The sequence below is a fragment of the Podarcis raffonei genome, chromosome 16 (genome assembly GCF_027172205.1).
Source record: "Podarcis raffonei isolate rPodRaf1 chromosome 16, rPodRaf1.pri, whole genome shotgun sequence".
Classification (NCBI taxonomy): Eukaryota; Metazoa; Chordata; class Lepidosauria; order Squamata; family Lacertidae; genus Podarcis; species Podarcis raffonei.
Window position 1 is genome coordinate 34,338,526 of NC_070617.1, and position 15,803 is coordinate 34,354,328.

Consider the following 15,803-nt stretch of genomic DNA (forward strand, 5'->3'; position numbering starts at 1 on the left):
AAAGCACCCCCGGGTGCAAGTAGATAAATAGGGACCGCTTACTGGCGGGAAGGTAAACGGCGTTTCCGTGTGCTGCGCTGGCTCGCCAGATGCAGCTTTGTCACGCTGGCCACGTGACCCGGAAGTGTCTCCGGACAGCGCTAGCCCCCGGGCTCTTGAGATGGGCGCACAACCCCAGAGTCTGTCAAGACTGGCCCGTACGGGCAGGGGTACCTTTACCTTTACTATTGCTAATTCCACTTTTTGTTATATTGCTGTGTGCTCAGTTGTACAGGTATCTCACATCTTACGCTTATTTAACTTGCATGATCGCAGCTTACATGAAGAGGCGGAAAATAATTAAATGAATGAAGGGTGGAAGAAACCCATTCTCCATTTACTTGTTTCCACGTGCCCCTACAAAGCTGCGATCGCAGGCTTAACCAGCTTAGGGAAGCCAGTGCAAGGGCTCTGGCAAGGTGGGAGGACTCCAGGATGTTGCCTTCTTCCCAAAGCTGGGAAAGCACTTACAGGACTTTGGGAAGGAGGTGGGAGGACTCCAGGACGCTGCCAGAGCCTTTACGAATCCTCTCCCAAGCTGAGCATGTGCCTTCCCGAAGCCAGCTAAGTAGCCCTCCTTGCTGGGGGCAGGAAGGGTGGTTCTGCAGGTTTCTGACTTTAGGCATTTTTGCGAGTATGCATGGCTTCTCATTAGCAAACGGTCACATAACATAGAAATTACCTGTACTCAGTTGTTGGTTGTGTTTTTCCAATAGTTGTATTTATTAACTCAGGAGCATAATTTTTTTCGGGGTGTGTGTGTCTCCCTGTTGCCCAGTTTGAGAAGCTGTAGTTCAAAGGAATCAATTTCCACGAGCAACAACTGTTTCCAGTGACATACTAGTTCACAAATGAGGAATTCCTACATGCATATTTAATTGAATAGCACGTTAACAGCTGTGAACTTAAAGGTCCTTTTTTTGTCTCAGGAGGGTACAAACCTTCATTTCTTTTGTGCCTGTAAAATGCATGAATTATGCAGACCTTTCGCTACTCATGACAGTAGGGAGATTATTCCATAAACAGCTGGGCTATTTTATATTGGCGCTCCTGTAACATAGGTAGCAGTGATGATAAAATAACAAAATGCTTGCAAACATGGACATTTTAGTCATGTCAAGCTTTGACACTGGGCTCATTTGTACTTTCCCATCCTGTTTGCCTTCTATCTTGTTGAATCCTGAGATGCAGCTGCATTTAACTCACCAGGAGGGCGTTAGCTATACACTTTGTTTTGGAGGTGTATAGTTTCAAATTTCTAGGAATTCTGGGGGTACTCCTAGAGCCAGATTACTTGATGAAAGAACAGCAATGAAAACCTGTGGCTCTTAATATTTTTTTCCTATAGTGCTTAGTTCTAGGGAAATACTGGACATTTTCTAGAGAGTACACCAGTAGAGCCCAACTTGCCTGGCTGTCGTCCCACACAAATTGGGAGTACAACCTTGATCACCTTCAGAATCCTTGACAGTATAAACTGTGTTATAGTTTAAACTTTTTGTATGATTGAAAGTTTTATGACTTGCTAGGTCTTCTTTTATTAAATATGCATATATAATGTGGCCTAGTTACAATTTTTTTTACACCAAAGCATTTGTTAATTGCTCCTTAAAACTACAGGTTTTAAGTTTAAACCCAGATTTCAAGCAGCATTCCTTTACTGTGGCACACACTCTATTCCCAGCCTCTTTTCTGAAGTATCCTTGTAGAATTTTAAGACTGAGAAGGTGCCACATGAAAGAGATTGAAGTGTTACAATTTAAGATTCATTTCAGTTTCCCATTTGCCATTGAGCAATACTCTCTTAAGTGACTTTTTAAATAGTTTTTGCTTTGTTATCTAAAAAAAATGCAGCTTGAACGAAGTGATTACTGGAAGATCCCTTGTACTAGGTCAGACTATTAGTCATTCTAGTCCAGGGTTGTCTACTCTGACCACCAGCAACACTTCCACGTCTGAGGCGGAGGAAGGATCATTCCCATAGTTTGCCACCTGATCCTTCTACTGGAGGTGCCTGAGACTTAAACTAGTACCTTCTGCATGGAAAGCAGGTGATTTACCACTGAATTATGGCCTCTCTGTTGAAAACACATGCCTTCTGTACAATTCACCATGAATGTTATAATGTTCCTGATGAAGATGGGTGTGTGCACATGCACGAGAGCTAAGAACACACCCATTTAATTAAGTGCTCTAAGCAAAACAATTCGCTAGTATGTATACAAATGCTTTGTTCCCAAAATACAGCATGGTGTCAAGCTAAGCTCTGCAGAGTTAACAGTAGAAGGCAATCTCATGCTGTGCCATGTTGACAAACCTACATCTGCAGAGTTCTGATAAAAATTAAGTCTCAGAAGCAAAATAATTTTCAAAGAGAGAGAGAAAAAATCCCCCTTTGGGCTAAAGTGTGCCATACTTCTAATAGTAAGAAAAAGGTGAACACTGGACAAGAAGCCTTTTACAGGCAACAACATACACTAGCACTGAGTTATTGGCACTCGAATGCAACTCTGGGCTGTGAATGATTAGAGACAAAAGGAACTAACAAACACTTATTTGCCCTTTTAAGAGGAGGGGCACAACTTAATTTTCAGTGCTTTCATCAAGGAAATCATCAGGGTAAATTGGTTTGAGTACAGCACACTTTGACACCCCATCAAATCCAGTAAGACATCACCAAAATGTTAACTGAATCCACATAGCAAGTCTATCAAAATCTTCTTTGGCAATCACTCGTAGCCGAGTAAGATTGTCTTCATAAACATGGTTTTAACAATGAATCCGTAAGTGACTGTGGAGGCCAATTCTGGATCTATCAAAATATTACCATTAGGAAGGGGAGATGTTGTAACTTGGTATCTGTGTTTGTATTCTGTTTCCTCCTCTCTCCCCTTTTTCATTTGGTGATATCTCTTTCAGATTTAACTCTGAGGGAAGGAACTGTTGCTTTCTATTGATCTCAAATTTTATTAATTTCAACCAGGGAAAAATTTGAAGCAGTGTTTCTCAAACTTGGATCCCCAGCTGTTGTTGGACTACAACTCTTATCATCCATAGCTAGCAGGACCAGTGGTCAGAGATGATGTAGTCCAACAACAGTTGGGGACCCAAGTTTGAGAAACACTGTTTTAAATAAATGAAGCTATTTGAACCATCAGACTGTTTACAATGGCCTGTGTAAATGAACCAATATTGCTGCAGAAAAGAGTGGGCAAAGCATCAAAAGCATGTTAGCAAAAGTGAGTGAGTGCTTCTTGCTGGGACCAGCAAGTTTCTTATCTGCACTTGAAACTGAAGAAAGGTGTGGAGAAGGTGAAGGACCAGCCAGAGCTTAAGGAAAGGTAAAACTGAATGACCTGGCAGTAGCGACTGTACTCCAAATCTTCTGCTATTTTGGCCAAAGAATGAGCAAGGCATTTATAATTTGGGGTGGGGGTTGGGTTGGGGGGGATAACATATACCTCAGTTTCATGGTACCTCACACTGTACTTGTGAATGCGCTATGACTGGCTGCACACCTTCAGAAGAACCATTAAATTTAGGAGAGGGGCAAATATTTGACCTCTACAAGTTTGGAATGCAAAAAAACACATTAGAATTTCTAGACAAAAGAAAATACAAGTTTAGCCCTCTAAATAAATGCTCAAATGTGAATCACCCACATAAGCTTTTATAGTTAAAAGAATTCAGTGTAGGAATACACAGTAGACTGGAAATTAGAGAAAAGAACCTCTTTGGTTATCTAAATTGGTATTTCAATTGCATAACATATTCCAGTATGCGCTGTTAAAAGAATTCTTAGTTTTAAGTCAATCTGAAGAAAATCATATGTTGTATTTATTATTGTGACAAATTATGCATATTTATTGCCATCAATCCAAAGAGTGTGGAGATTGCTTTCTATCTCATGGAGAAACATTGATAATTACCACCCATTGCTCATGGAAACTTCAACAAACCAACTCTGTACTGAAATGTGGCCCTTGTCTGTACTGAAGTGAACCAGATTAATGTATTTGGCAAGTGTACAGAGAACCAAAACAGAAATCCATTAATTTCAGCTGCCCTGTTCATCTCCAGGTATAAAGCACTAGCGCAAAAGCCATGTAGGTTTTGATTTTGGATTGAGTTCCTAGGTAGCGTTAAGGAATAAAAAGTTTTGTGATAAAAGAAAATGTACTCTGGCATTCCAGTGCATTATAATACATTCACAAAAGTTTATGTCAAAATACATCTATTTAGTATTTAAGGTACGGTACGACAATGCTGTTTTTGATGCAACAGCCTAACATGGCCATTTCTCCAGAATTTAGTAGAATTTAGTAGAATCGATTTACCTTGGAAGTCGAACGGAATCTGTTCCAGAAGTCCGTTCTGACTTTGAAAACCAAAGCATGGCTTCTGATTGGAAGCAATGGAAGCCCCATCGGACGTTTGGCTTCCCAAAATAGTTCACAAACCGGAACACTCACTTCCGGGTTTGTGATGTTTGGGAGCCAAAATGTTCGAGAACTAAGCTGTTCGAAAACCAAGGTACGCTTGGTTCCCAAAGGTACAGTCATACCTTGGTTCTCAAACAGAATGCGTTCTGGGAGTCCGTTGACTACCAGAACCTTTCAAAAACCAAGGCGTGGCTTCCGATTGGCTGCAGGAGCGTCTTGCAGCCAATTGGAAGCCGTGCCAGACATTCGGCTTCTGAAAATCGTTCAAAAACCAGAACACTCACTTCCAGTTTTTGACCATTCAGGAGCCGAAATGTACAAGTTTCAAGACATTCAGCAACCAAGGTACAACTGTAGTTACAAACCAGAATGTTTTAGCTGCTGTAAACACAAATACCCTTGCTTGTCAAGGAACAAAGTAAGAAGTTTTATTCAAACTGTTGATTTAAAAATACTCCTTTTCCTTGATGATCTGACTCCCCCTCCTTAGAGAGACAGAGAATGTTGCTCACTAGTGGTTTCGAGGGAGGCCAACCGTTCCCAAAAGAGTAAGTATAATACATGTGCATATGAGTACAGGGGGAAAAGATATGAGAAGGGAAAGCAGGAATTTAAATACTTATCATCTTTCATATATGAATTACTGTATTTGCAAAAACAGCATATGAAGGACTACCTATGCTGACAGTCATGTTCAACATGCCAGAAATAGCCATGGAAAAGGGGCGCCAGTGTGTGAGCTTAAAACTGCAAACCAAGCTTGTGGGGAATATTCAATATTTGATTCCATACACAATAGCATTACATGATTAAAAATGCATAAGACCCTATTTGCATGTTTAATTTATCATCTGGTGCTGACTGAATCATATTAGATTGCATCTGAAGTTTTTGCCGAGAGTGAGTTGCAGACTGAATTATACAACTGTCTGGCAGGGTTCAGACAGGCAGTTTTCTATTAAATAACACTGGTTTTAGGCAATGGCTCTGGTAGGAAGAATTTGGACCTTGTTTTGCTTAGTGGCGGTTAAGATAACCTAAACCAAATAGAGTGATATACCCTGTAATAGTTGGGTGTGTGTGGAAATTGATCTGTATTATGAGTATTCAATATGCAGAGTTTAGCATTCTGGGAATGTTAGCTACCATATGATTTTTTAAGCCCTCTAGTATGGGGTCGATGCTGTTAAGGTGCTACACTCAATATGCCAGCAAATCTGGAAAACTTGGCAGCGGCCAGAGGATTGGAGAAGATCAGTCTACATCCCAATCCCAAAGAAGGGCAGTGCCAAAGAATGCTCCAACTACCGCACAATCGCACTCATTGGTTCAAAATTGGGAAAGGAGTACAACAAGGCTGTAAATTGTCTCCCTGCTTATTTAACTTTTATGCAGAATTCATCATGCGAAAGGCTGGGCTGGATGAAACCCAAGACGGAATTAAGATTGCCGGAATAAATATCAACAACCTCAAATATGCAGATGACACAACCTTGATGGCAGAAAGTGAGGAGGAATTAAAGAACCTTTTAATGAGGGTGAAAGAGGAGAGTGCAAAATATGGTCTGAAGCTCAACATCAAAAAAAATAAGATCATGGCAACTGGCCCCATCACCTCCTGGCAAATAGAAGGGGAAGAAATGGAGGCAGTGAGAGATTTTACTTTCTTGGGCTCCATGATCACTGCAGATGGTGACAACAGTCAGGAAATTAAAAGACGCCTGCTTCTTGGGAGAAAAGCAATGACAGGTAAACCTAGACAGCATCTTAAAAAGCAGAGACATCACCTTCCTGACAAAGGTCCGTATGGTTAAAGCTATGGTTTTCCCAGTAGTGATGTATGGAAGTGAGAGCTGGACCATAAAGAAGGCTGAATGCCGAAGAATTGATGCTTTTGAATTATGGTGCTGGAGGAGACTCTTGAGAGTCCCATGGACTGCAAGAAGATCAAACCTATCCATTCTTAAGGAAATCAGCCCTGAGTGCTCACTAGAAGGACAGATCCTGAAGCTGAGGCTCCAATACTTTGGCCACCTCATGAGAAGAGAAGACTCCCTGGAAAAGACCCTAATGTTGGCAAAAATTAAGGGCACAAGGAGAAGGGGACGACAGAGGACGAGGTGGTTGGACAGTGTTCTCGAAGCTACTAGCATGAGTTTGACCAAACTGCGGGAGTCAGTGGAAGACAGGAGTGCCTGGCGTGTTCTGGTCCATGGGGTCACGAAGAGTCGGACACGACTAAACGACTAAACAACAACAAGTATGGGGTCATTCACTGCATACAGTGAATGGTCAAAAACCAAAGAATGATGGATGCTTACTTATCACTGGGTGGACTTTCAGTGGCTCAAGATATATCCATTATGAGAATGGACCATAGCTCATTGGTAGAGTGTGAGCTTTACATGTTTACTCTCCACCTCTCCAATTACTAGATAGCAAGAAAGTAATGGGAAGTGCCTCTGGCTGAGACCCTGGAGATCCAATAGACACTACTGGGCTAGATGAGCTGATCCCCATCATGGGCAACTTGAAGCCCATCAATGCACTTCCCATGGTCACCAAGAAGGCCAAGGTGGGAAGAGAATACTGAACTAAATAGACCCTTGATCTGATCTAAAACGGCTCTTATCTTCTTAATAGGTAAACCTACTATAAGGTTTCCTATGACTCTTTAGTGATTGCATGTACAAATAGCAAACATATCCAACCATTTTGATCTTCCAAGCAAAAAATTGTTAAAGCCTTGAAAACCAAATGTTCACAAACCCAGACAAAATACAATTCAATTCTCTACAATGTAGACTGGCATACTGAAATTAAAATATATGCTTTGTGGTGATTAGACTACATTTTCCCATTCTGTCTTTCAGATACCACTTTCATTTTATTATGTCTTCAGGGATTTTTTTATCAATGCTGTAGGAAATTAGCATAACTAAGAAAATTAGGTTTAGGCAAAATGATAGAGGAATCACTTATTATGACAACTATTTGGTGATTAGCATTACGACCTTCATTCATTTGGCCCTTAACTCACTATAATATTTAATATGCAGTAAACGACTATGCCACTGATAATGCAGAACAGATAGAAATAACATGGTCACATTAGTTATTCCTTTGAGAAAACTATAAACACAAGAAACTCTTTCTTTGTCTTTACTTAAATCAATATCCTCCTCAATGGAAACAAATGCAAACAATAAAGAGAGCAAAAGACACATTCTTCATTTGAAAGAAGAGTGTAAGAAAAAGAGTAAGACTCCAGGGAAATGCATCTATCATTCCATCCTTTACTCTCAAAATGTTAGCACCTATATGGTATATTATATGAAGTTAATGGATATTTAAAATTTCTTGCTGAAGATTAACACATTACAAATACAATACACAAGAGTGGATGCTCCTGGTCTAGAACAATAGAGTACACTCAAACAGTTCCTTGTTTTCATGACGCAGGGTCACAGCTATATGCCGAAAACCGTTAAATGCAACAAATCTGCACCCAGCCTTCCTTTCTAGAAGAAATGGCATCCTAAACATCGCGGCGTCAGGAAGAAACAGGAATGAACTGACTACGAACTAGAAGATTGATTTTAAAATGCCCAGGACTAAACTGTAATGCAGTGATTGCCAAATTTACTGGGCCGAAAGCGCAGTGAGCACCACCACCACAATTCCCTGCAACCTATTTTACTGGTTACAATCTGATGCATCTTTCAAGCATACACGTAATTTCAGCAAGAGGGAGGCAGGGTATCCTGTGGGCAGCACAAACTACCTCTCTAGGCACACTGCATTTCAACCCCTGCTATAAGAGGGCACTTACAATTAATCAAAGTTACAGAAACCTTTTAAACAGCAATACTGTTAATGTAAACATATCACCATAAAACTGATGTAAGAGGAACTAACACTAATTAGTAAACTTTTGTAACCACATTTGTGTTTGAAGTCCAGAGTCATTTCTGCAGAGCAATGGACCAATATTTAAATCATTGCAGTCAACACTAGTTACTGTAATCACTTTTGTTGATTATCATTTTAAATATATGGGCTTAAAGCAGACCTAAGGGAGGGGCAACTACCTATCTTTGTTGGACTCAATTCCAAATTTCTGCTGAGTCTAGGGAAGGATTTAAAAAACTTGACAGTTCACTCCATTTCCCATGCAATCTCCACTTATTTAATATAACAAGATGCCATATTATTTCCTGCACATCATGCCCAAAGATGCATCACAACAGACATTACTACAAACAGCAGTATCTGCCAAGCCAATTCCTTCTGTGGCTGCAAGTAGAGATGAAAATACCATGTGTAAATGGGACATTGCCTGTCACTACTGTAGGAAATTCTTCACTGTGCCACCTGTAACAAAACTAAATGGCACTGATCCTGTTCTCACCGAAGTCAATGAGAAATTTACTATTCGTTGCAAATCACAGCAATTTTGTTAACGGCCTGGAGAGACAGCTTTGTGGATTATGCTACATGCTTTTAAAAGACCGATTTGCAGGTTGACATCCCCCCCCCAAACTGAACTCTTCCATTTGTCTCAAAATATCAGCTGCAAGCACTTTCTCAATTGATTTATCCATTTCCCAAGGTTATCTTGTCTTACTGTAGCTTGTGCAAGTTTGTCTAGAAGTATTATCTACAAAAATGCTAGGCTGTTACTTCCAACCAAGAGCAAAGTTCCATGAGTATAAAAATATACACCTGTATATCACATTATCCTAGATACTTTATCCTTTCCTCAGTTAAACTGCTCAACTTATTTATAATATAATCACTTACACACTATTACAGGCCAGAGAATGTACATTTTTGAACAAACAGGTTTTTTTTCAGAGGGAGGTGTATGTGTGAGAAGACCGCACTTTGAAATCATTGATAGGTTCTGAATACAGTTTTGAGATTAATTTTCTATCTTTATTTCCAAGCTGCCCAACTGTTCCATGTTTTAAAACACATATTGATTAGTTATTTAAATGAGACACAAGTACTTTCAATGAGGCTACTTAATATGTAACTGGTTATGAACAGGGTCATGTGTACTTCATAGTGCCGTGCAAGTGGAAATTTGGTACTAAACGGCACCCAGAGCATCTCAGTTTTTTTCTTTTTATAATATTGCAAGTTTGCAACCTGTAAAAGATCAAGTATCTGTATTAGGCACAGCACACCAAGTAGGATGGACTTGACATTCATTTACTCTTGTATTTATTTACTACCGTTCCTCTATGATGGAACCGAGGACAGTTGTTCTTACTGTAAAAGGTATTTCACTGTGAATGTACAAAGGGCACCAAGTGGGTTGTGTTTTGCCAAACCTTAGGGCCTTACCGTTTGTACATCCCATTTAGAGACCTCTTACATCCACAGGTGGAAGAGGCATTGTATTCAGAACCATCCCTGCATAGCTTCAGCTGCATCATACACCATATGAGTATAAGAAGAGGCCTGCTAGATCTAGTCCAGAATTTCATAACAAGCCAGTTGGCCATGTGAAGTCCACAAACAGGACTCGAGTGTCACAGCACTCTCCCCACTTGTGATTCCCAGCGACTGACATGCAGAGGCATACGGTCTCCAACAGTGTATGCGATCCATACAAAAACTGTTTTGCGTATAATTTGACAGAGTGTAATTTCATCTTGTTAAAAGACAAAGAATAGAAGATCTCTGGTAAAGGGATGAAGGCTCAAATGGTAGTGGGGCCATACCTTTTCGTTCCAGGCCATAGGTGTTCTTCTCTATGGAGTGGACAGAACTTCGAGATGGGAGGAGTAAGGTGAATTGCCATGTTCTACCTCCACTGTTTGGAGACTGCATGCTTGTAGCCATTCACCTCAATCCTCCCACCTCGGAGTTCTCTCCGCTCCACAGAGAAGAACTGAGTTGAATGGGTAATGTCATGACCTGGGACTTAAACTGCAGATCAACTGCAGATGACTGTCCAACACCTATGGCCTGGAACAAAAATGTATGACCAATGCCTTGCAAAGCAGCAGCAATGCCTGTAAGTATACCAAGAACATACAGTCATCAAGTGTAATGGTTCTAGGGGTTGCTCGTGCGTAAATTGGCACCACACCTGGCTGGGTTACCTGGGTGAACTCTTTCTGTCCGGACAGCCACTCACCCGTGGCTGTCTCAATCGCAGGCAGAATCCGTCAGTGGGCGTTTCTTGAACTTCTTCCAGCAAAGAAGCTCTTTGATGCCTAGTCGCCGCCTACTCTCCCTGCGCGGAAGCCTTCTGCGCAGGGAGGGTGTGGGCAGCGGAGGACCCGTGCTCTCCCCGCTGGTCTCCGGCGAGGAGTCATGGAGCCACCTCGCCGATTCCCCCATCTGCCCCCCTTCTCCACTGGTGCTACACTGATTCCCTTCCCCAGAAGATGGGCTGCTTCTCTCCCTCCCAGGACGCTCTCCGGAATCCCTCTGGAGCCCTCCCTCTCCCTCTGGCTCCGATGGCAGTTCCCTGACATCAAGCAACAGGGTTTCAGGACCCTATGTAGCCCCTTACCACCCCACTACCATTCGGTTAACTTTTGTAGGCTACATCATTGTGATTTATGGCACTCAAGTCATAATGCCCTACATTTGCCTTAGCTAAACTGAACTATTGTCTATACAAGCACAGTACTGTATCTGCAGATCAGCATGATTAGTAACCAGAAATTACAACCTTCAGTTACTAATTTTTTTTAAAGAAAAAAAAGAAAATAACACCACTGAGCAAAGGAAAGGCAATATGTGAACCTTTGAGCCTTCATCCCTTTATCAAAGATCTTCTATTCTTCATCTTTTAACAAGATGAAATTACACTCAAATTATCTGCGGAACAATTTTTGTATGGATTGCATAATTAGAATCAGCAGCATATACGCTGAGTTTGCACTCTTCAAATCACTTTGAAATCGTCCTATTGACTACAGTGAAATAACTCCAGAATTGCAATATTGAAGCGCTTTAGCCAACTGCAGTCTCACCAATAAAGCATTTTTGCTACTGTGTCACTACCAAGATTCCACAGAAACCCCTGAGCCTCAATTTCTGACATCTGATTGAATGTTTGCCGGAAAGTATATTTTTGTGTACATTAAAAACAATCATTCAAGCGAGCTCTCTTCCTTGCAGCAACAGTCAACCTGAACATGCAGTACTGAAATTTATATGCTGTTCAGAACAATTGCATGTTTTATTCTCTAGCTACAGATCAGAAACATACTTTCTAAAGGAGGTCAGAATGGTTTTTCTGACAGTCTGACCAGTTTTGTTTTTCATAATGTGCTCATGAGATAGCCATGCCAACTTTTATCAATGACTGTCTACTGTCGCAAGACAAGCATGTTTCTTGAGAGCTACTTTGATGAAAGTATTTCTTCTAGCTGACCTCTGCACAGTGAAAATGAAAGACTGTAAACTCCCTCCCAACCTCTCTTCTAATGTGCAGGGAAGGCAATAACTAAGGTACAAGAACTACACATTTATTTTATTCAAAATAAATGCCAGACCTCATAATTCAACCGCTGCTTTCCACACCGGGTGAAAGCATGCAAAACAAGTCGAAATTGTGGACTGGGGCACACTAATCTGTTGAAAGAGAAGGATGCCTCCTAAAAATAGGCCATCTTGCAAGTCTGGTTTATGTATACTACTTCTTCCATGACTCTCGGGATAGCCAGTGGCAGGGGGGTGGGGGGCGGAGAGACACCATGCGGTATTGATCGTTCTTCAATTCCAATATACAGATAGTGACACCATCGTGAGATATTAACAATGCACCAAAATTGCATCATGCAGCTAACTGATATATAAGGGAATCCTGAAATAGCACTATTGGCCAGAGCACACAATCCCATTTCTAGGCACTGGCTGACTGACTGGGCAAAGGGTACGGTCAGATACTAGAAAGCAATATTGAATCCCATATCCAGGGGCTCTGAAGAGGAGGCTGCCTTTATCTGGGATCTCATCAAGAAAACATGCTTTCATTTGAGTGTATAAGGCCTCCTATTTCAACCTATTTTTTAAAAATTGCCACACACGCCCATGGAATCCAAAGTCTGGTACACACAGCCATAGGTTTCTTGTACAAATTAGGAACAGAAGACTAAATTATGCTCTTGAGGAAGAAGAGGAGGAGGAGTTTGGATTTGATATCCCGCTTTATCAGTACCTGAAGGAGTCTCAAAGTGGCTAACATTCTCCTTTTCCTTCCTCCCCCACAACAAACACTCTGTGAAGTGAGTGGGGCTGAGAGACTTCAAAGAAGTGTGACTAGCCCAAGGTCACCCAGCAGCTGCATGTGGAGGAGCGGAGATGCGAACCCAGTTCACCAGATTACGAGTCCACCGCTCTTAACCACTACACCACACTGGCTCTCCATTTTTGCTAAAGTTTCAAAGCCAGCAACACCTCTTTCATGCCTTGAAGCACAATCTGAAAACGCTCATCATTCAATCAAATGTTAATTTTGTCTTTCACTGAATACATTAACCATGGCGTTACCTACTTCGCCCTACATGCCTGAATACATTTTCATACAGATCAAATATCCAAGTCACTCTGAACCTCTCGGAAAACTGGGAATATATATTCCCAAAGGAAAATTGTCAGCGTCTCCAAAGCAAGCATTAGTTTGATCTTATACACAATGGGCACCTATGCTCCTGCTGAAAACAAAAATTGGCCTTTAAAATGCAACTTTGCAGAGCAGACAGCAGATCAATTAGAAACGACAAGAGAATTCTATTCATGTCTCCAAACCTGACAGATACATTAAGGGAGCTTGACTGAACATGTGAAGGAAAAACTGTTGAGCCAACAATGGCACATCTACTAAATACTATTTAGTGATTATTAGTACTGCCTCTCCTAGCTCCTGTTAATAAATAAAAACCTTCTCACACGCTTAATCCGCTTATCCCAATGTACTTACGATCTGAAGAATATTCTATTTGTGACGACTGAACAGCTGCTCCTTCAGCTGGCTGTGGGGCAGCCAAGTTATTGTCAGCCTGAGCCTTGCGAACAAGCACTGCCAGCGGGTGATCAGGGTCCACCACCTTTAAAGGCTGATGGGGGAGGAAAGCAAAGCATGAAAAGTTCAGAATTTCTTTCTCAATGCCCCCACCCCACCCGATTCCTTGCCACTAATTTACCACATTGGCATTTTAAAAGGTTGCAAAAGGGGCACTTAAACTTTATATGCCTGGAATTGGTTTCAAAAGGCTTTGTAGAGTTGTGAATGTGATTATTATGAATTTGCAATAAAAGCTGTGAAGTTTATTATTCCCCATTAATACAATGCTTTAAAATTAAAATCGGCACAATCTTTGCCCAATTCATCCTACAAAGCACATCCCAGTTATGCTTTACAAATTGGATAACAGGACAAGTGCAAACACAATGGTAATACTATTAAATCTAAACTAACAAAAAGGCCACAAAGATGTCAGCAAGCTTTGAAGTTCATTAAAATGCTTCATCAGACTGGACTTTAAGAAAAAATGGGAAGGAAGGAAAAATATGTTGCTAGGCAAATCTTTAAAAAAGCCAAGTGTCTGCAGAACAAACGTGAAGCGGTGAGTGGGACTGCCCATAACATCTAATTCTATTTTAAGACTATTGCAAGCTGCAGACTTCTCCTCCAATACATCTCCATTTTTGGTTTGTTTTTTAAATTGCTTAAGACTGAGCAAGAGTTCTGAAATACTTGAAAGTTTGCTCACTAACATTTTAGTTAGTCCTACTACCATGTATTTATCCATTAGTGGATTTTCTAATGGAGTAACATGCCTATCTGCAATTTTTGTCTACTTTAGAGGAACAGTAATTTCAAAAGGCCACAAACTGTGGATTTAAGCCTGTTCTCAACAATATATGTCCCACCGTATTTGATCCAGGTCTACTATATGTATCCTAGAAATAGTGCAACTGAGGGATGGATTCTTTCACTGACATCTTAGTCCACAGAAGCTCAAAGATGAAATCATACTATTTTGCAAAGGTGAATTACACACTGGCTCTATATACACATGTATCTTACTTACTGCACTTGATTAATCAATATAAATGTTTTTTTAACTCAGTCAATCTAATCAAGAAGAATCTACTGTTCGATCTTGTGATTTATGACAACATCTGAGTCACTGAAATTATTTAAACAGCTATTTTATTTAAATATGTTTAATTAAAATAAAAAGTTTCTGATGGCAGCTAGAAAACACCGTGTTATCACTAGTCAAGATTCTAAAAGCTACACAACTCATTAAACAACTTGTTACATAACCCAAGGTAGGCTTTCAGGGCTTGTATATTCTAAAAAGCATCTCCCCAAGCTGCATGGAGAACCCACTTGGGAATTTCAGAAACAGCTTGTGATATGCTACAGGGAGCTCTAATTCAGAGTATAAAATTCCAACTTAGGATTCATGGAACTACTCTGTTTGTGAACACCTATCAACTGAGATGTCTCACAAAGAAAACAGGTGCTCAACAAGATATAAAACACTAAAATGAAATTTTGCATGCCGAAATACCTTCATAAGCTCTTCAAGTCTACTGTGCTTTTTAGAAGCAAAGAGGCTTGGGTGCAGGTAGTTATCTCCATCGTAGTCATCATCTTCATCATCAGTACCTCCTGCATCTGTTTAAAAAAATGTATGGTTGTGTTTTATCATTTCAGAGATATGAAAGGGAGTGACTTGCAGGATGTTAAAATGCATAGGCTATAGGTTTTATAAGGAAATCAATAATTATATCAAATTCATTCCCTAAGCCCTATATCTAAATCTTTCCATTATATGCATTAGAAAAGTTGCACAGGAATGAAGTGTGAAATCCAAGGCTGCTGTCCTGCTCATGGAACAGCTTTTGTTCCAGTAGAGGCACCTGCTAATGTAAGAGAGGATAAATAATTCTCTCCTATTCCCCCTTCCCAATGCAGCTTCCTCTGCTCTATGAAAAAATCTGTTCCAGAGGATTAGAGGGCTGTCCTGAACAGCTCAGGAGGAGGAGTGGAGAGCTGCAGGAAATGCAACATTTCTTCTGAGTACAAACCTAGCCTGCAAATAGGAGGGTTACATTAGATTTCCCTCAAAAGCCTTTTAGATATTTGAATAGTGTGCATCTTATTTATGCCACCACAAGTGGCCATAGCTGTGCATTTATATTTGCTCATTGCATAACTTGCTTCCTGTATGAGTCCTAAAGAGTCTGCAATGATGTAGCCATGCAGAACAGAATGAATGCACAGTATTCTCAAATTATTATTATAGAACTACATATTACATACATTTACCATGTTAT

At 40.6% G+C, this 15,803-nt stretch overlaps 1 protein-coding gene across 4 annotated transcripts in view; it reads right to left on the reverse strand.

The window, feature by feature from the left end:
* SFSWAP (splicing factor SWAP) overlaps positions 1-15,803 on the reverse strand; it is a 103,154-nt gene that overhangs the window by 71,719 nt on the left and 15,632 nt on the right. For all 4 annotated transcript variants that reach the window (XM_053370227.1, XM_053370226.1, XM_053370228.1 and 1 more), the window contains 2 exons: positions 15,035-15,141; positions 13,432-13,567 (listed from right to left, as the gene is read on the reverse strand). In XM_053370227.1, the coding sequence (XP_053226202.1) occupies positions 13,432-13,567; positions 15,035-15,141 (243 nt within the window). The remainder of the gene's footprint in view (positions 1-13,431; positions 13,568-15,034; positions 15,142-15,803) is intronic.